This window comes from Ascaphus truei, chromosome 3, assembly GCF_040206685.1.
Source record: "Ascaphus truei isolate aAscTru1 chromosome 3, aAscTru1.hap1, whole genome shotgun sequence".
NCBI classification, from domain to species: domain Eukaryota; kingdom Metazoa; phylum Chordata; class Amphibia; order Anura; family Ascaphidae; genus Ascaphus; species Ascaphus truei.
The window spans coordinates 382,217,760-382,239,798 of record NC_134485.1 but is presented as its reverse complement, the minus strand read 5'-3'; the positions used below and the strand labels follow the sequence as shown (position 1 = coordinate 382,239,798).

At 43.5% G+C, this 22,039-nt stretch overlaps 1 protein-coding gene across 3 annotated transcripts in view; it reads left to right on the top strand.

Moving 5' to 3' along the window:
- ELMOD1 (ELMO domain containing 1) overlaps positions 1 to 22,039 on the top strand; it is a 111,651-nt gene that overhangs the window by 52,323 nt on the left and 37,289 nt on the right. For 2 of the 3 annotated variants that reach the window (XM_075592371.1, XM_075592369.1), the window contains exons 3-4: positions 20,999 to 21,144; positions 21,951 to 21,979. In XM_075592371.1, coding sequence (XP_075448486.1) covers positions 20,999 to 21,144; positions 21,951 to 21,979 — 175 coding nt within the window. Of the gene's footprint in view, positions 1 to 7,417; positions 7,486 to 20,998; positions 21,145 to 21,950; positions 21,980 to 22,039 lie in introns of all 3 variants that reach the window. The other variant, XM_075592370.1, reaches the window with a different exon arrangement.

Sequence of the window (22,039 nt, the reverse complement as noted above, 5' to 3'; positions counted from 1 at the left end):
AGCGCTACCACCCTATAAAGTGTTGGTGCACGGTGGGTATCTTCCTGGTCAAGGGCCAGACCATTGGATAAAAAGAGAAGGATGCCCGATCAGGTCCCACACAGTGGGGCCTCCAACACAACTCCCCTCACACCTTATCCAGGGCGCAGTCCGCGGTGCAATCTCCAGCCGGAGTGTTCCACCTCTGCTGCCACGTGCTGCTCTGTCCAGGCCACAGATCGCTGCGCTGTCGTCCAGCCACCGGCACAGAAGTGCTGCTGTATCTCTAAAGGGAGGGTCCCTATCTGGGGCCTTCCCTACAATAATCTGCTCAAGGGGTAGGGCTATCTGGGGTCTAAGGGGCAAGATTTGGTCTAGTCCAGGAAGCTAACTGCTCCCTGGACACTACCTTCCTCCTTGCGCGCCAAAAAAACAATAGCGATTCAGTAAGCAGCGAGAAGCTGGCGAGAAGCTAAAAAATTGGCGTTTTTTTTTTGGTGAGATAAAAAATTCGCCAAACGGGCAGCGAGAAGCTTCTTCTAGCCACTGATCGCCAGCTTCTCAAACTCGTGCTCTTCTAGTAGCCCTGATCAGCTTCTCGCAGCTGATTGCCACTCTATAATTGAGATTTTCACGCCAAATCGTCCCGCCAAAAAAAGTTGGCAAGAAGGTGGGGAGAAGCTGCCGAGAAGTGCTGAGACGAGACTTGAAAAAAAAATGCACTTTTCCTGCATCGGATTGATGCCGGGGTCTTCGGAGCTGATATCCAGTAATATCACCCCGGAGACCCCCAGCATGAATCAGATGCATGAAAAATGCATTTACAGCCCACTTCATTACCTTAGCGACTAACTGCTAAGGCAATGTAGGAGTTAACCACCAGTGCCATGCTTATTGTGGGTAGCGGGGGTGGGTGAACAGGGTATGAACAGGGTATTTGGTCCTTGGTGGGTATTTAGGCCTTGCGGGGGCGTTGCAGGTGTACTTAACCCCTTCATTACCTTAGCGGTATTAACCGCTAAGGTAATGAAGGGGTTAACCCCTCCCGCTATGCCTAAACACCCATCCTTGGGGCTAATACTCCCTTCACACACCACCGCTACCCACAATACAAACAATACACACAACAGCCCTACTAGCCACCTCCTATGCCCCCAATACACCATTACAATATCTAATACACAACAATACACAGCCCACATACTGTAAAACCATGATTTATTATTTTACACAAACTATTAATACCCCAGGCCGTCGGGGGTCCCCGGTGGTCCCGACGGGTGTCCGCAGGCCCAACAGTGCACCCAGAGGGGTACCCACGGGTGTCTGGGGGCCTCTGGGTGGTCCCCGCTAGGCTCCGTGGGCCTCCAGGTGGTCCCCAATGGGGTCCACGGGTGGTCCACACGGGTATCTGGGGGTCCGCCTGTCGTCCCCACAGGTGTCTGGGGGCCCTAGGGTGGTTCCCACGGGTGTCTGGGGCCCTCGGGTGGTCTCCCACAGCTGTGGGGTCTCCAGTTCTTCCCCGCAGGTGTCCCCCGTGGGTCCTCGGGTGGTACCCGTGTGCATCCGGTTGACCTCGGGTGGTACCCGTGGGCGTCCGGGGGGCCTCAGGTGGTCTCCATGGGTCCTCGCTGCCCTGCGGTACCAATCCTGTATGAAAAAAAATAAAACATGGCCTACATTTAAATCAATAAACCCACCCCCCCACCACCAAATACATACAGTATGTACAGATATGGATAATGGATTATTTGCCCATTATTAAACACATCATTATCCAGCATAAATCAAGTAAATATATACAGATCAATTTACCCCTGGCATTATAAAGGTCGTCCTGGTCAGGATACTGCTGGTCCCTGTCCTCCTTTGCCAGAAAGCCTACATACGTAATAAATACAATCTAATGTCGCCTAATCCCTTAATCACCATAGCGGTTAATAACCGCTATAGTAATTAAGGGGTTAACCCACCCTGCCCCGCTACCCACCCTGGAGGCCTAACCACCCACCCCAGACCCACTATACCCACCCTGTACCCATTGAGTTGCATAGTGGTACATCATACCCATATAATAATATGGGCCTGATAAGCCACAATAGCACTCAAAGGGCACCCTAATCAAAATATATTAATACACAAAAGACACAATAATAAAACATTCAAAACACTGAAACACCACAATTCACCAAATAAAAAAAGTAGCCAACAAATGCAATTAATAAAAGCACTAACCAGCACAACAAGGAATTAATTAAACCATTAACCAATCAAAGCAATTAATTAATCAAACAACAAGGAATTAATTGTAATAGTAACCAATCAAAGCAATTAATACAAGCACTAACCAGCACAACAAGGAATTAATTCAACCATTAACCAATCAAAGCAATTAATTATTAAAACAACTCTGCAACACAAACATTGAAAGCATTACTCAACACAATACATAATTAATTAAAAACTACATTCAATCTCAAATAGAAATTTAAAATAATGCAGCAAAATTATAAACAATTACATCCACAGAATAAAGACACATAGAAAAAATCACACTCATTAAAAGCAAGCAATTAATAAAAAAATGATTGGCCTAATAATGTATTGATCTGTACCCTTAAGTGGTACAGATTAATACATTATCTGTCAACGTGCAAAGAAGAATAAATAAATACACATCCAATCGAAAAACCTGTAAAAAAAATAAATTTCCATACATTCAATATTTTACTTACCGTTAGAAGAGCTGGCCCTCATGGGGAAACAGGAAGCTCACTTACCGCGAAGGCCCGAAACGGCCTCCGATGCCATCCGCCATGAAGTTCCGGACCAGGTACCCAATTATTCTTTTTTTTTTTTTCTATCTTTAATCACCTTCTTTCTTCTTCTGTAATTATTTCTTAATTTTCTTTATTTTCTGTCTTCATCTGTCAATCCAAAAAGCCTCATGGTAGATCCCAACCGATGTGGTCTCGTCAACATCTTGAGCTCAAATGAGGCGTCACGGCCTTAAATATGGCTTGTGACATCACATTTGGGTGGGAACTGGTTCAACAGCCATCTGATTGGCTGTTAAAACCTTTTGCCAATTTTTATTTGTTTTATGACGTAATTTAAAGGGAACGATGCCAGCCAATCAGAATGGCTTTGCTTCATTTCCCTTTAAGATGACGTCACTAAATCAAAGATGGCCCCTTCACCCACCCGCGCTACCCACAGTAAGCCTGGCACTGGTGTTTAACACCTTCATTGCCTTAGCTGATATCCGCTAAGGTATTGAAGCTGCTTTAATGTAATTTTTATTAATAGTGTTGATGAGCAGGGGGTCTCCTGAGCTGAGCCGCTTTGATTTCAGCCCCGGGGACCCCTGCTTCCAGAGATACAGGCCCTGTTATGGGGTGCCTGTATCCCCCTGCATTAAAATGTCACGTAACCATGGGAATAAAATGCATAGGAGATACCGGCACCCCATAACGGGGCCTGTATCTCTGGAAGCAGGGGGTCCCGGACCTGAAACCAACGCGGTTCTACTCCTGAGACCCCCTGCTCATCTACACTATTATTAAAACTGAAATGAGGTGAGCCCTTTTCGGATGGCCGATCCTATTGCAATTTCTGCAAATGTTGCTCTCACTGGTATTCGGGCCTTTCTGCATACCGTGAGAGCAACCCGGCCAAAAATGGCGAATCAAAACACGCAGCGATTTATTCCCCCGGAGCTTTCTGCATAGGCCTCTAAGCCGGGTAAGGAGAGGGTTTACATGTGTGTATATATACACAGCTATAAAAATGTAAAACATAATTCACAGCTTTAATTTCTGTTCCTATCCATTAAACCCAACTTTAGAGAACCGATCGCAGAAGGAGAATAAAATGTAGAGTATGTTCAATTTCTAAAGGGTTTTGAATGTAAAAATGGATTATGCTATTTTTTATTTTTGCATATGTTTTGCCAATATATTATTGTTAGATTTCATAAGGAGACTATAAAATGTTTTTATCACAAGCACTTAATTAAATACATACACTCGCACAGCAAAATTGCTATTTAGTCATACGAGTGTATTGATTAGAATACATTTAACATCATCAGAAATCCGTGTTTTAGATAATATTGTATTTAGTTTTTTAAGAAGCCACAGATGACGTTAATTTTCATGCAGCACAATCCTCTTAGTGTAATTTTTGTAAAAGCTGCCCTTGTGATAACGATCGCAGCCATGAATCTGATGAGGAGGAGGACGTGCAATGCATGTTGCCATGGAGACATTCCTTGCAGATTTAAAGAGGTGAGAGCTTGTGCGATAGTAAGTGAATGGAACTCCTAAGCACCAGAGGTAAATACAGACATGATGCTGCAAAGAAGTGTATGCACCAATATTGTATCACACAAAAGCAAAAAGCTAGGGGTAGGTTTAAAAAAAATCATATCAGGATATCATTTAATGTATACATTACTGTTGTGTTTTTCTAAGTTTCCTTCACATTAGTAGAAAGATTGTTATATGATTACATTAACATAAGGCTGTATTTGTATTCAGCAGTTTTGATACATGCTTAGTGTGGTTGCATGGTCCTTATCTGACTGTGACCTACATAGGACACTACTTCCACTGTTTGATGGGGAAAATTGCAAAAACAAGATGCAGTACAGTACCTGGATGTTATTACAGCAGTCCACGGACATCACAAAACATGTCACTAATCTGGATAGAAGTCATGCAAGTGGAATACTGCAATGAATATTGTAAATTAGCTCCGTTAAAAAATAAAACCCTCTGTCTTCCAACATGGGGGTGCTCAACTCCAGTCCTCAAGCCCCTCCTCCCCCAACAGGTCAGGTTTTTAGGATATCAGCTTCAGCATAGGTGGTTTAATCAGATTGAGCCATCTGTGCTAAAGCAGGGACTGAGCCACCTGTGCTGATGCAGGGACTGATTGAACCACCTGTGCTGAAGCAGGGAGTGATTGAGCCACCTCAGCTGAAGCAGGGACTGATTGAGCCACCTGTGCTGAAGCAGGGATATCCTGAAACCCTGACCTGTTGGTGGGCTTAAGGACTGGAGTTGAGCACTCCTGTTCTAACAAAAGTGACCTGGAACAAATATGCGCACTAGATTTTTTATATCCCTGCAGGAACCCCCACAATGAGTTGCAGGCCTTTCTGGCAGCAAAGTGGTTAATGTAGAGAAAACCTTGCACTTCATTGATCTTCACAAGGTATTTTATTTGGTCATTCTAAGTTCCCTTTTTACTTCCCGCTGTGCGTATTGAGGTTCAGATTTTTTTACATACTTTAACATTAATAAAGCAGCAATTTCTGCTGCTTGACGCCCCCTTTTATACATGATGAGAACCAGGGCGTCCCCAAAGCTGACCCGTGCTGCTTTGCGCTCCAGGGACCCTGCGGTTCCTCGCACTGGGTTTTAAATTCGTCTCCAAACGGCAGATACAATAGATGACGTTGTTGTTTCCTATTGGCCCACGTAACGCAGGCGATTTAAACCGCTGTTTTGTTTTTCCTGGAGGAGGTCTGAAACGCCAATACCTTCACCGGTATGTATCTCGGGAACTGAGCTGTCCATGGTGCTGAATATCACGCGATTCACTCCTGGAAACCACCACGTCCTCTTCCTGTAAAAAATAAACACTGGAATTGCTTCTTTATAACAGTGTGGTCCTTATTCTGTAAGGTCTAATAAGCGCAGATGACATGCTATCTCATTAAAGTCTCCATTTACTTTAATGGGGCTTTTCCTGTGATAGCACGCCACCTTACAGAATAAAGGGCATGTTGCTGATCCCATGTAGCAGTTATCAAAATGTACCAAAAAGCTTTGGAGTATAACAGGACCAAAGATGAGAGCAGCAGGAGCTGCCATTCACCGCACTGGTTGTTAACGATGTGAACATCACTTCAGAGGTGAGCTAATTAATGTCTAACGTGCAATTAAAACCTATTTTTAAAAGTGAAGATACTGTTGTCAAAAATGATTTCTTGGAACTGTGTTTTCATTGCATTTTAAAACGGTAAGTTTGCACTGGCAGATACTCTGCTCTTTGTGTTGTCACTAAGAACACTTTCCAAGCTCTGCACAGTAACTTTCGTACGACCTACAACTCCAGCACATGTACGTATAATACTTATAATTTTGGGGACAGGACAAAATTACTTAAATGTATGTATTCCATTGGAAATAAACGGTTCTGCTTTAAAGTGTACTATATGATGACATTCACGAAGATAAAAACAGGGAGCAAAATATCTGCATCTGTGTCTCGTAATTTTTTTTAAAGGAATTGTACCATTAGCTTGACGTACATGTGTAATTATGCTTAGAGCTAGGTTTTTTTTAAGGTTTGCTGCAGGTTGTAATACTTTTAATGGACAAACATGACAATTATTCATAGATGTAGAAGAATTGTATTGTATTGTATTAGAACAAGTACTTATGCATCTAAGAAGAACTATAGTTGATTTGTTACAAGTATTACAATCGTCAATGAACTCACATTTCTTCAGGACAAAAATGGATATAGAAACAAATCCTGTATTATTTATTTGTACGTTGTATTTTTTATTTCTGCGTATCCATGTATCAAAGCATATACGTTTGCTTAAATGTAAAATGTAAATACAAATCTGCATTGAGATTATGTAAGAGTTTAATTGCATTATTTTCAGCTCTGGGAATCTCTTCTTTCTCAAGATATTAGCATTTATTATATATATATATAAACTATATAAACCATATATATATATAATTTTTTTCTTGCACAACGTGGCTGCTCGGGTCACGCGGTAGGACGTCTTGTCTCAGTTGTGGCTTCCTGCTGGCTCAGACTCCGCCACCATATTGATTTCTAGAAAGTAATAAAAACAATCAGATTAAAAGGTAAATATATTAGAAACCAGAGGGGGGGTGGGGGGGGATTTCTTGGAGATGACGGTTCCAGCTCCAGATGAAATTCAGGTCATCTAAATAAAACAGAAAGGGGAATTGGTTCTTGAAGAGTCTAACATTTGATGTAGGTAATTACACTGGAAAGTTTATGTCACAAGGCAGAGTTTTTGATGCAGGGAAAATGACAGGTTATTATATGGTGTGGGCCACTTAGTCTCTATCTACTCCTCCTTTTCACATTCCCCAAATCATAACCTGGTGTACGCCAAGCAAATTACGGTAGGTGCAAAATTCCTTGATTCATTGATAGTTAAAGAAGAAAAATATTGTTATTTGTCTCTATTTTGCTCCATAATTGCCCTGATACATAGGTGTGAGCCCAACCTCTTGTTTTCAAATATAAGTATTGGGTGCAATCAGTTCATCAGGTATTTGTTTCATTTGATTTGCCTACACTTCACGGTATTTTAATTTAGTACATAAAGAATGAGATGGATTAAACTTAATTACGTTGTGATTATTTTTTTCCGTAGAGTGCTGCCTCCGTGCATATTTGATGCAAACAACCATAGACCAAGAGAGAGAGTACAATAACTTACAGGTAACAGTAGGTAGTAAGATCCTGTCCTGTCCCTAATTCTAACTAACACAGCCTCTGCTATAATTACTTATAGGGAAGAGTGAAAACTAGGCCACAAAAACAAATGTGGTTCATAACATATACTTCTCATTTTTTTTTAACGGTGTTTAAAAACAGGGTATATTTGTAGGGAAAAAAACTGACGTTGACGTAAGTTAGATTTTCAGTAAGTTACAGTGATAAAGATTTAAGCCCATGTTTACTAAGCAGACTTCTGCCATAAGACATGTTCTAGCGCTGGAACAACACTTCACATCCTATTCAAGTCAATGAGATGGAAGGTGTCTTCCAGCATGGTAAGGTGTCTAATGGCAGGAGACTGCTTAGTAGATATGGTCCTACACACACAAAGAGCATTCTTGATAAACAAAATCAGTGGAGGATTTTGATTATTTTTATATTTAAGAAGAATGAGTTTTATTGGACAGCAAATATATAAAGGTTACACACAAAGTACATTAACCAAAGCTGTCAATCATCCAGTTTTACACAGTGTGCACGGGTCTATAGAAAAGCACTAATGGGACACTGTACTGTAACTGTAGACAGCGAAAAGGTCTTGTTAAAATCTCCTACGCTATTTTTTGTTCAGAAATATCACAGATTACATGTTAGAGCCACGCTCTTCTCTATCTCCCTTGTGGTGCTGTTTCATGTAATCCTGTCCCTGATAGTTTCTTGCTTTCTGTCCATGAATCTTCCTTGCCGTGCAGAAATGTGTTTGTCTTCATATTAGCAGCTATACCGGAATATATAGTCCATGCTGCTTTTGGGTTAGTTCAGTGGCGTAGCGACACATGCGCGGTCCCCCAGGCAAAAACATTCAGGGCCCTATTAATATTCATTCTGATTGCGATTTTTTCCTCCCTCCCCCATCCTGTCCCTGATCCTCTCTCTCATCATTCCTCCTCCTCATCTCTTCCCCTCCTCCTCCTCATCATCTCTCCCCCTCCTCTTCATAATCATCCTCTCCCCCTCCTCCCTATCTCTCCCCCTCCTCCTCATCATCTCCCCCTTCCACCTCATCATCTTTCTCTTCTTTCCCTTCCCGCAGCATGTCTCTCTCCTCTCCCCACAGTATGCCTCTCTCCTCCACTGCCCAGCATGTCTCTCTCATCCCACCCCCTCCCAGCATCTCTCTCATCTCCCCCCAGCATGTCTCTCTCCTCTCCCCCAGCATGTCTCTTTTCCCCCAGCACATCTTTCTCCTTCCCACACAGAATCTTTACCCCCCCCAACCCCCCCCCCCCCCCCCCACACACACACATGTTTCGCTCTCCTCTCCCTCCCCTCCCCCCCCCAGCATGGCTCCCTCTCCCTCCAGCATGTCCCTCTCTCCCGCCCTCCGAGCATGTCTCTCTCCACCCCCAGCATTACTTTTCCTCCCTCTTCTCTCACACATGTCATTCTCTTTATTTAATCCCCCATATATTTTCCCGTTATCCTCTCTCAAACAACCTGAGGTTTCTTTTTCCAGCATCTTTTTCTCTTCTCTCTCTTTCCCCCTTCATGTCGCCTTCTCTCTCTTCTCCCCTCATGTCTGCTGGTCTCAATCTCTTTGCTGCTCTCTCTCTTTGCTGCTCTCCCTCCCTGTGCTGCTCTTTCTCCCTCTGCTGCTTTAGCTCTGTCTGCTCTTCTCTCTCTCTGCTGCTCTCTCTCTCTCTCTCTCTCTGCTGCTCTCTCTCTCTCTCTCTCTCTCTCTCTCTCTCTGTTGCTCTCTCTCTCTCTGCTGCTTTCTTTGCTTCTCTCTATTTGCCCCTCTCTCTCTCTCTCTCTCTCTCTCTCTCTTTGCCTCTCTCTCTCTCTCTCTCTTTGCCTCTCGCTTTGCCCCTCTCTCTTTGCCTCTCTCTCTTTCTCTCTTTGCGCCTCTCTCTCTCTCTCTGCCTCTCTCTCTTTGCATTTCTCTTCTCCCCCTCATGTCTGCTGCTCTCTCTTTGCTGCTCTCCCTCCCTACTGCTGCTCTCTCTCTGCTGCTGCTCTCTCTGTCTCTGCTGTTCTCTCTCTCCGTTCTCTCCCTCTCTCTGTTGCTCTCTCCCTCTCTCTCCATCTCTCTACTGCTGCTCTCTCTCTCTGCTGTTCTCTCTCTCCGTTATCTCTCTCCCTCTCTCTACTGCTTCTCTCTCTCTGCTGCTGCTCTCTCTGCCTCTGCTGTTCTCTCTCTCCGTTCTCTCCCTCTCTCTCTGTTGCTTTCTCTCCTCTCTCCCTCTCTCTACTACTGCTCTCTCTCTCTCTCTGGTGCTCTCTCTGTCTCTGCTGTTCTCTCTCTCATTATCTTTTTCTCTCTCTGCTGCTCTCTGCTGCTCTCTCTCTCTCTCTTTGCCTTTCTCTCTTTGTCTCTCTCTCTTTGCCCCTCTCTCTCTTTGCTTTTCTCTCTCATGTATTTCTCTCTTGTACTTCATTTTCTCTTTGTCTCTTCTTTTCTGTATTCTTCACATTCATGTCTGGTTTTACCCCTGTGATTTAACCCTTCCCTCCCTCTCACCTTTCCCAGCCTGTCTCTCAGGCTGCAGCTCTAGCCCCACGCTGCTCTGCTTGAGGCCCCACCCCCTGACCTAGGCCCCACCCACCTACAGAGGCTCTGCAGAGGAAGGGATTTCCCCTCTGTCCTTCCTACTGCATCTCAGGGCCCCGCCCACCTGCAAAGGGAGGGATTTCCCTAACTTCCTACTGCATCTCCTGCAATTTGCTGCCGACAGAAGGGGGAGGAGAGCGGGCCTCCCAAGAGCGCAGGCCCCGGGGCTGCCCAGGCTATAGATACGCCCCTGGGTTAGTTGCATCCCGCGCCTTTTCTTGAGAAGATATAGCAGTAAATTCATTGCTGTATTAATCAAGTCCGAGTTACCTTTTTAAAAAACCACCAGGTGGCTACTAGTAAAAGTGTCTTCGGGAAATATTATGTTTGTTATGTTATTTAACACTTTGAGTGCCCTGGGACGGAGCCTATGGCACTCTGAGGGTTAAATCAGTGTTTCTCCAAAAAATCAAAAACTGCAGAATACTTTATAGGTAAATATAGGTTAAGGATGAAAAGGAGAAAGTAACTGCAGTCGGCGCAAAATAAAATGCACAGAGTTAGAGAAACAACATATTTATGAAAGTGCGTTTTTTTGAGTGGAATTGGTCATTTAAACATTTGCTGTAATCAACCTCACACCAATAAGACCCAAAGGTCAAAACAGCTGTGCGGGAGTAGGTTTGCTGTAAAAGCTGTGGAATATGTGTAATATGGCAGGCATACTGTACGCTTGTAGAAGAAACAAAAAGTGACACACTAAGCGCTCATTTGCATGTTATTACCCAGAATCCCTGGCTGCATTGGAAGCATTATATTCTGAGTGACGAGGGGGAAAGGTAGATTTGAGGACCTGTGTGCATGTGACTTGTGTATATGAAAGGGGACAAAACATCTAGCTGACTCCTCTCCCCGCAGGACACAAACAATGAGAAATATCTCCCCAAAAACCATCACGCTACACCTCAATTACACTGCTACCACAAGAATAATTGAAGGTAATTTAAGGAGTCCTTGGTCCCGTTTACTAGAAAAGATGTAAAAAAATAACACAAAAACACAATGTAGCCAAATGTGTCTGAAAATGCAATTAATCTCTTTGAAAGGTACTAGGTCCAATTAGAGCCTAAAGACAGTACTTATTACATTTTAGCTTTAATATATGTAAAAGGTACAGTACTTGTTTACAGTAAGGAAACACATACTATATATACAGTAAATGCAATTAAATTAAATAATAAAACAGAGAACATATACGTTACCAACGAACAATATGAGATCCCTTCAATGAGGTCTTGAAGTTGCAGATATGAGAACTCACGTGTTATGGATATAACACTCCTTTATATTGAATTTGGGTTTAAAATCAGAGTATAAAATACCCTATAACTCTCTCTCCCTATTTCCCTTAGAATAATACTATATTCATCATTGCATTCGTATGATTTTGCCAAACATACCACATTTGCTAATGCAATTTCTACTTTAAGGCGGGAACAAATATCTGAGATATGCAACCTAAATAACCTGTTATGTTTAATGCTAGTAAAATTGTGTATTTCGGCTCATCACAAATCAATATTTTGTATCCTTATGAATTACACTAAAATGGATTTATCATACATTTATTAATCAGTAAGGAAATAGAGAGTGCTCTTTCTGTGACCTTTTGTCTGCTGGCCAGGAAAGGTCTCAGGAGGGCTTATGATGCTCCCTTTTTAAGTTGGCCTAGTGATCAGGTCAAATGCCTGGTACATCCGGGCACTGTCACCAGCCACTACAATTATAAACATATCGTTTTTTTGTTGTTTTATTTTTCCGTTAATACAGAGACCATGTTGACCCATGCAACCTCACATGAGACATAGAAAAATAGGTATTTTGTACATGAATTAAACAGAAATAACTGTGTTAGTCTAGTTGCATTAGTGCAGAGTAAATGAGTACTTGAGTATTAGGTAATGCCTTTTTTATTTGGACTAACAATTGATACTATAAGACAGGGGTGAGCAAACTTTTTATGCCGAGCCCCCCTTTTCATCCATAAAATTTCTCGGGCCCCCCCTGCCTGATGTAATCAAAATCACATGAAAAAAAAAAAAAAACCCTTTATTAAACGGTATACAAAATAAATCCAAATATGTTTAAATACTTACATATTTCAACAGCTCGCGCTTGCAAAATTAGGCTGCGTCCATGCTGCCGTTGAGAGCGGTGACATCACCAACTCTCCAAGCATGAGCACAGGGTGTCCTGCATAATTTTGCAAGCGTGGATCGGGGCTATTTGTGTGTGTGTCTGTGTGTGTGTGTCTGTGTGTGTGTGTGTGTCTGTGTGTGTCTGTGTGTATGTGTATTGACTGCTGCTGAGCGCACATCAAAGTCAATTTTGTTTGTCTCCCCAAGCGCCAAGCTTGGGAGAGCATACGTGCACAAAGGCAATCCTTTGGGGGGGCATTCATCCACCTCTTTGCTACCTCCCTTCCCTCTTCCCCCCCGCCCCCCCTTTTTTTCTTCCTTCCCCTCCATGCTTTTTGTCTTGCTATCCCCATTGTCATCCAAACTCCTACCTACAGTATTATTTATTTTTTCCCGTTTTCAATGTTGTGTTTTCACAGTTTTTTTTTTTAATTATAACTGTACATTCATAGTATGATTGATATAGTGGCAGCCGACCCTTTCACTTGCAGAGGATCGCAGCGAAGCAGGTTGCCAGCGGAGGAGAGCAGGAACACAGCGCTATTGCAGGGCAGACACCGAAGGAGGGGCGTTTGACTTCACCGTGCTCCTCCCCGTACCTCCGAAGCCCCTGCGCGTGCGCTCACACACCATCACGTTGCCACCACCTGCACTATCCTGTTCAGCCACCCGCACACATCTTCGCCTGCCCGCCCGTGCACATCTTCTTGGCCGCCCCTCGCGCACAGCGTCTGCCGGCCCGCGCACTCAGTTTCCAGCGCACTCAGTTTTCATCGCACTCCGCCTGCGCCCCCCTAAATAATCTTGCGCCTCATTGCCCCCCTCCCAGTTTGCGCACCACTGCATTACAACACACACTCTCTCAATCAATCACCACATACACACACTCACCACATACACTCAATCAATCACCAGGCACACATACACACCACGTACACTCAATCAATCACCACACACACACTCAATCCCCCCCCCACACACACACACTCAATCCCCCCCACACACACACACACACACTCAATCCCCACACACACACACTCAATCCCCCCACACACACACACCACACACTCAATCCCCACACACTCACACACTCAATCCCCCCTCACACACACACTCAATCCCCACACAAACACTCAATCCCCACACACACACACATACTCAATCCCCCCCCCACACACACACACTCAATCCCCCCCCCCACACACACACACGCAATCCCCACACACACTCAATCCCCACACACTCAATCCCCCCACACACACACAATCCCCCCCACACACACACAACCCCCCCCCCCCACACACACAAACTCAATCCCCACACACACTCAAATCACCACACACTCAATCCCCACACACACACCCCCCCCCCACACACACACACACACTCAGTCCCCCCCACACACACAATCCCCCCCCACACACACACACTCAATCCCCCCCCACACACACACACACCACACACTCAATCCCCACACATACACACACTCAATCCCCCCCACACACACACCACACACTCAATCCCCACACACTCACACACTCAATCCCCCCCCACACACACACACACACACTCAATCCCCACACACACACACACACACACACTCAATCCCCCCCCCCCACACACACACACACACTCAATCCCCACACACACTCAATCCCCACACACTCAATCCCCCCCCACACACACAATCCCCCCCCCCACACACACACACACCCTCACACACAAACTCAATCCCCACACACACTCAAATCACCACACACACACACACTCAATCCCCACACACACACACAATCCCCCCCCACACACACACACACACTCAGTCCCCCCCACACACACAATCTCCCCCACACACACTCAATCCCCCCCACACACACACTCAATCCCCCCCACACACTCAATCCCCCCCACACACACACTCAATCCCCCCCCCCACACACACTCAATCCCCCCACACACACACTCAATCCCCCCACACACAATCAATCCCCTCACACACTCACAATCCCCCCCACACACAATCCTCTAAACTCAATCCCCCCACACACACACACAAACTCAACCCCCCCACACACACACAATCCCCCCCCCCCACACACAATCCCCCCACACACACACACAATCCCCCCACACACACACAATCCCCCCACACACACACAAACTCAACCCCCCCCCCCCCCCACACACACACAAACTCAATCCCCACACACACACACACACACACTTTCTCCTGGGGGGGGCGACATGCTCCGATCCCCAACCCCCCATGCTGCTGAAAACTGGTGCGGGAAGCAGACAGGAAGAGAAGGAGGGGCTGTCTGTGTGCAGAGAGAAGACCCGCCCCCTCTGCAAAACACAGACACATAGAAGCAGCAGCACAGAGCTTCTGGCCGCCCGTGCACAGCTCTGGCCGCCCCCAGGTTTCCCTGCAAGCAGCCCACGCCTCCCCTACATAATCTTGCGCCCCCCCAAGGGGGCGCACCCCACAGTTTGCGCACCGCTGCTATAAGACAAGCTTTCAAGATTTCTCCTCTCTCCTGACCTCTCTGCTGACCCGAGGAAGTGAGGAGAACTCTTGAAAGCTTGTCTTATAGTATCAATTGTTAATCCAAATAAAAAAGGTACCACCTACAGTAATACTGAAGTACTTATTTTGTAAATGGAAGTTAACCACTCGGTTGCTGTATTGTTAGTACAACTGAATAGGTTAAAGGCATTAACGTGACAATGCTCATGTGTTTTTTTTTGTTTTTTTTTAAATCTATGCTGATTGTAAAAGCAATCATTCAGGTATTTGTATTATGCTTATAGTACATTTAAAAAATAGTCACTTAAAACTACATTTTTCTTTCCTTAGAGACCAACACTGCACTTAACCCGATTTAAAATATGCCAGGATTACATAAATGGAGCAAATATGTTAAGCCTATTTAACAAAATACTTGCTCTTGTTCTCTTAGGACACGTTGTTCAACCCTTTCTACAATATGACCCTGGGAGACCTCCTGTCTATTGGCACACTTTCCTTTTCTGGTTCAGTTTCCAGACTTTGAATGCACAGACAGAAGGTCAATATCAACATTAGAAGACACAAAGATAATTTGAGATAGTGACTAAGGGCCTCATGCAGAGAGCAGCGAATTTTAGAATTGGAGAGGGGGAAATTTTTTAGCTTTTTTGGAGAGTTTTTTTCTCCATATGCAGAAAGGGCAGAAAACTGCATTTACAAGCCTTTCTGCATATGGAGAGTTTCAACCAGCGCTATAAGCGCTGTTGAAACTAGTGGGGAAAAAATCGCTTTTTTTTTTTTTTCCCCTCCACCGGCCGCGGAGCGCCAGCTGCTTGGTGGAGAGGAAAAATGTTGAAAATCGCGCCAAAAAGATGGCGATCGCGGCTCTCTGCATACGGCAGAAAAAAAAACTGGAGAGATTAGAAACTCTCCAGCCGCGCGGCGAATTTCAAGGGAAAAAAAAATGGCGCTTTTTTCAAATCTCGCCATTTTCGGCTGTTTTTAGCGCGATTTTCGCCCGAAAATGGCGAGATAGCTATTAGCGCTGTTCTCTGCATGAGGCCCTATGTTATCATGGATGAGTGTTTGAGGTGTGAGTAGCGGACAAGGAAAAGGCAGAAAAGTGTAGCTTTATGAGCAGTAGACAATAGAGGTCCATAAAGAGAAGGAGATTAGATTTGAGATAAGTCAAGGGGAGCCCTGAAGAAGTAATCAATATGAAGAAAATCCAGAAGACATGTATGGTACAATTAAATAAAAAAGGGTTCTAGTGCGTCATCGAGCACAACATCCCATTCTGTCATACGTACTGAAGCAGTGCCACACTTTTCAAAATGCAGTCATAAAATCTTTACCGTATTTTCCTACCCCCCCCCCCCCCATCCCAAAATCAACTCCTTGTGAAATGTTTTGCCAAGCCTCAATAGAGCTAGTAATGGTGCATAAATAGTGAGCTTTCGGCAAAATATCTCCAGGCACCAGTGATGTGTGTGCTCTGTTTATAGCCCCTATATTAAGCGAATCTATGGGTTTTAGAGTTAATAAAAATACCACTTGTGGTGCATTTGCATGTCTCAGACAGGTCTGAAGCCCTGTCTTTTCCCATTATCGCTTGGCAAACAGTGTTTCCACTGCAGCCAGGGATTCTGGGTAATGACATGCAACTGAGCACAGTGTGTCACTCCTTATTCTTTTCCATTTTAACGTGGATCTCTATAAGCTTATGCCTGCTGTATTACACAGCTTTTCAGCACAGCCTGAAGGAGAATTGCAATGCACATGAACCTATTGCTTGGCAAATCTCTTGCAATCATTGACAAGGCTGTACATTTCTTCAGGGCTGAAGCAGGGGAAATTTCACCTGGTTCGTCACCTACTGTCGCGGCCGAGTTTATTCTAACCTTTACCCGGTCTCGACCGCGACAGATACCGGGCGCACGCCGAGGTGTCCCGTGCGCGTGCCGGAGCCTCGGAGGATCGGTCCTCCGATCGGGGCTTTCCCCTCTCCGGGTCCGCGGGGTCCCCCGAAGCCCCCCACCGCCATCCCCCACATTGCGGGACACCAGGGCTCCCTCGGGGAGTCCTGGGCACGCGCGCCATGCGCGCACGCTCCCGATGAAGCGTGACCGCGCATCGGTGACGCGCGGCACGCCGAGCGGATTCAATTAGAAAGCCGGGAAACCTCCCGGCTTGCGGCTCTAGCCGCATTCGAATAAAACGTGTCGAACACTGTAGGGCGAACATTTTGCACATATTGAATACATACCAAAACTACATTAAACACAGAGGGTTGGAAAGCAGTGGAGACTGTAGCATGAATTACTTATTTTTTAATGGATGAAAGCTCCTTCATCCGATTTAACATATCTAAGAGCTCCCTAATTCAGATGAGTTTTAAAAGTAAATATATTCAAACTGCTGCCTTGAGAAGGATTACATTTCAAGGTACAGTAGCATATAAGCAGGGTGGAATTGCAAGAAGATAACTGTGTTAATATACTGTAGGAGGAAAGCAGATGGTAGGAAGTGCAGGGGATTCTACTGAGAACAAATAGAAGCAGAAAGACTCAGGCTACATTTGATGAGAAATTAATGTTTCCGCTTCTTTGACACAATATGTTCATATTCCTACTTACAGTATGGCAAAGCACATTGTTTTAAATAAAAGTAACCTGAAACAATTAATACCTTGACCATAACGTGTGTTATACATTGTTCTTTTTTTTCTCCCTCCCCCTTTCGTTTTTACACTCTGTATTGTTCCCTTTGTATTCCCTCCACACCCCCCCCCCCCCCTACCTCTTGATTGTTTACTCATTGTTCACCTATTAGGTTCCATGTAAAATAACCTCCAAGCCTTCATTAGTGTTGGCTCTGGATGTGTAACATTTCCTTTAATATATAGTTACTATCTCAACATTGACGCTTTTGTCTGTTTTTTCTTATTGAGTGCTGGGAACCACTATATAAATTGGTTATTGTTTGAGGGGGCTAGGGGTCCCTCTCTGTTCCCGTGCACCACATCATTTGTTGTTTCATTGATTAACATGTATTATAGTGGAGTGCAGCCTTACTCACACACGTTTTGTTTAACTACTGTATAAATGTTTTTTCTTTCTGTCTCGGGGAAGTCACATTTCTTATTACGATCAGTTACTGGATTATTGCCATATGAACATTAAAGCAGCAGTCCAAAGTGCCGTTTTTTGTTTTGTTTTACGTTTTATTTTTTCCCCTTTAATATGCGCATCAATACAATCCACACAATGATAAGTAATTAGCTAAGTTGCCGATCAATCAGCTCTCCTGTGATCGATCGGCGAAGATTCAGCTCCGGGGTTTATTAAATGGCTGTCAGTGCAGCAGAAGAGGACCAAAGAGTTAAAGTTCTGTGGGGAAGATCATGTGACCAGGCAGTCACTAGATATAATTGGTGTAGTGCTAGAGAGAGGACCAGGCTCAAAAAGGGGTGTGCCAGAGCCTGTTTCAGAAGAGGAAGGGGATGTGACTTTGTAAATGGTTGCTATACAAACAAAAAATGCGTGTTACATTATAATACATTAATGTAATTCAGAGTTGTTAAAAAAAAAGTATTTATCATAGCACAGAACTAATTTATTTAAAAAAAACACATGTATGATATTACTTGGTCTCCAGCTTTAAGCCAAAAATTAGGTTCATATAGGGATGTAGTATGTGCTTATTGTTATGGCTGGTAGGACAACATTTAATGATATGTTTGTGTTAAAGGAATCTACGTCTCCATTACTACATCTAATGTAAACATCTGAAATGTAGAAATCATAGGAGGCAGGGCAGTTAATAAAGAGATACAAAAAAGAAATGGTGGGTCCTGGCATATATTCCGCTGCATTTCCTTTCCCTAAAGGTTTATTAGAGCAGAATATTGCTTGATTAATTGAATATTTTGTACATATAATGGTCTAGATTAACCAAGCTCCATTAGCCTATTTAAAATGACGTTGGCCTCAGTTAGCACACTTTAATAGTAATGCAATAAAGCAAATAACGTGACGCTAACCAGGTTTTACTTGGCATTATTCTTCCCAGCCATTATTGTAAATGAGAGAGAGCCCTATTTCATTGTCTGGCTGGGAGCAACACCAAGACTTAAATAACTATGTTTTATTTTAAAATAATGCTGCGTTTTCTTAAAATAATGTTGCAGTTGCTCTATACAAACAGAATTTTTTAATTTGATTAGCTTCGTGAATTAGACGTTAACTTTGGGAACATATTTTTGGGGAACATCAAATAATTACCCCTGAATTAGCCCTTTGCATCCTGACTAATGAAGTATGAATTTCCTGACCTGTTATACAAAAGAGGCTTAAATAACCGTTGCACAGGTGTGCTATGTATGGAAAAAGTACAAATGGTTTGTCACATTAAAGGAGCACTTCCGACCTCCAGTTTCCCCTTTTCTTTTTTGTTGCCTCCCCCCCCCCTTTTTTTTTTATACATAGGAAGCAGGGGGTCTCGGTAACACGATATTATCCTTCACAGCTTCTTATTGCCACACGTGACTCGGAGGGGGGGGGGGGTGGAAAAGGGATTTAAATACCAGGAATTAACTCAGGAATCAGTGCATCCCCAGAGCTCAAATTAATGCGGTGCAGCATCGGGGACCCCCTGTCATGTATATTTATATACATATATAGGCAGGGGTGTTCCTCACAGCAGTGGTGCAGCCGCAGCAACACAGTAGGAACGAGACAGCACTCAGAGGTAATTTTCAAAAAGATTGTATTAGAGTAGGTGGCACAAATGCCAACGTTTCGGTCCTCACAGGGGGACCTTTCTCAAGGCAGTGCCCCTGTGAGGACCGAAACGTTGGCATTTGTGCCACCTAATCTAATACAATCTTTTTGAAAATTACCTCTGAGTGCTGTCTCGTTCCCACCTTGTTGCTGCGGCTGCACCACTGCTGTGAGGAACACCCCTGCCTGTTAACTACTGCTAAGGGACATGCACCTACCTTTTACTGCATACACGTGAGTGCCAACTACTCTCCATTGTCTCTATACATATATATATATTATATTATATTTAAAAAAGGGGGGTTCAAAAGGAACAACTGCTCTAACTCTTTTAGTGCTGGACAGTCTTATGAAACACTGTACTTTTCTTTCAAATAAATGACTATATATCATAGATGTGTAAAACCTTTGCAACCTGCATGTAATGCAGCATCGCCGTTTCATTGTACTGACTTGTATTTTCCTCCTACTACTAGTAGGGAGAAGCGACCGTGTAGATTTAATATTGTTTCTGATATCTTTTAATGGCCAAACATGTTAGTTCCTCATAGACTACATTTTAGTGTATGGAGCTTTTAAAACCCTATTGGTCTCTTCTTTAACCCTTCGGGTGCCAGAAGTTTAGCACCATCTGTGTGTCACTACACTAGTGATCATATGGCTGCTGTCTGCTCTGCTGCCAGGAGTGGAAGAGGAGATCCTCCTCTTCCATTCTGATCACGATCTTGGCTCACTGAGCACTTCCCTCGCGGTCTCCCCTGGAAAGGCGCAAAATGTCAATGACCAATGAGCTTGGGGCGATGCCTTAACGCCCCCCAGTGTACCACCTATTGTAACTTTTCCCCAATGTCAGAGGGTTAACTGTACTACTGACTCTGACATGAATGCATCTGTTCTTTTATATTACTTGGTAACAAATGTGACTTCATCTTTAAAGATCTTTATTTATTATGCACATGGTTTCATGCCCATCAGGCACCATCTCTCCATATTCTGATGTGATTTCAAATATTGACCAGAATGCCAGTATATACCAGCTGACCATGACAGATCACTTGGCTGGTTCTTTTGAAGCATTTCCTCAATTGATACTTTCTTTGCTTTTGTTTCGACGTTTTAGGAATTGTTTTCTCTCTATCTCTATGGCCCCTATTCAGTATGCTGCGAAGCCACTTCCCAGTGCTGAAGAAGAGTTCAGCCCCCTTCAAATGAAAAAGTCTAAAATAGTTATCAGTACAGGATATTTAATAAGGGCCTACAACCTTTCATAGCCTATTGGACCGGCAAAACATTGCATTGCTGCCATTATATTTTACCTTAATGTTCACAAAGGCTTCAATTAATTTTCTCACTTGCCTCCCCTTCTGTAGTTTGTCATTTAATCTGTATTTTACTAATGTGTCCGAAGGGGAAGAAATGTATTGAAAATGTTGAATTTGGGAATGAATCAATTCACATTGTTTTGGTTCCTCCACAGAATGGTGGTCCAGGTGTGGCTTTATTTTTACTGTATTTGTCTCTGGCGCTGCCTGAAGTTTATTTTGAGGAAGCTAACGGGACGCTGTGAGCTGCAAAGAATCTGTTACAAAAATAAGCCTGGTGCTGGAAGAACACTGAAAATAGGTATGGACAATTGGCAAGTGATTGCACCATAAGTAATGCATAAAGATACAGGTACTTCACTTAAATCCAAGGATCAGGGAAGGAGACGCAGCACTGGAGGTAAGTGAAAAAATGTATTTAATACATAACGATCTCCTTCCCTGATCTGTGGATTTTGGTGTTGAATCTATATCTATATATATATAGATATATATATCTAGATATAGATATATATATATAGATATATATCTATATCTAGATATAGATATATATTTTAAAATGTGTCACTCACCAAGACATAACCAATGGTTGAAGTATATGATTTTAGGATATTGTAGACCTAACAACTGTTTGGATGTAATTTTAGAAAAGTTTATACAGTTTTTATATCTGTAAAACTGGGCAATATTCCTTTTAAGATACTGTAAATACATTTTTTAAATTCAAGTTGAACAGTAAATATGTAAAACACAATGTACTGTAGTGGTAACCTGCGATTTATAAATGCAAAACAAGTGGTGTCCCCTAACCCTTTGCACTGTACTGTAATACACTGTACAGCACCCGCAGTTAACACGCATTGTTTTGTTGGCAGCAGTAGGGACTGCTTCTATATACTTCAAAGCAAACTCCCATTCAAGTCAGTGGGATCGGTCACTTCAGGGTTTATAGAATCGCCACTAGGTTTTAGAGGGACCTGATATTTCATTTGCTAGTGCATTAAAGGTCACGCTGTTAAAATCATTTAATGCTTACAGTTGGTAATATATTCTTGTTTGACAATTGAATTATACCAATCTACCCATTATACAATTCTGTCTTTGCAGAGGCCTCACTGAAATCTTCAAAAATCAAGGTAAGTCTTGTTTTTACCTAGATTATTAGACACTATGGCCCAGATCCACAGAGCCCCATT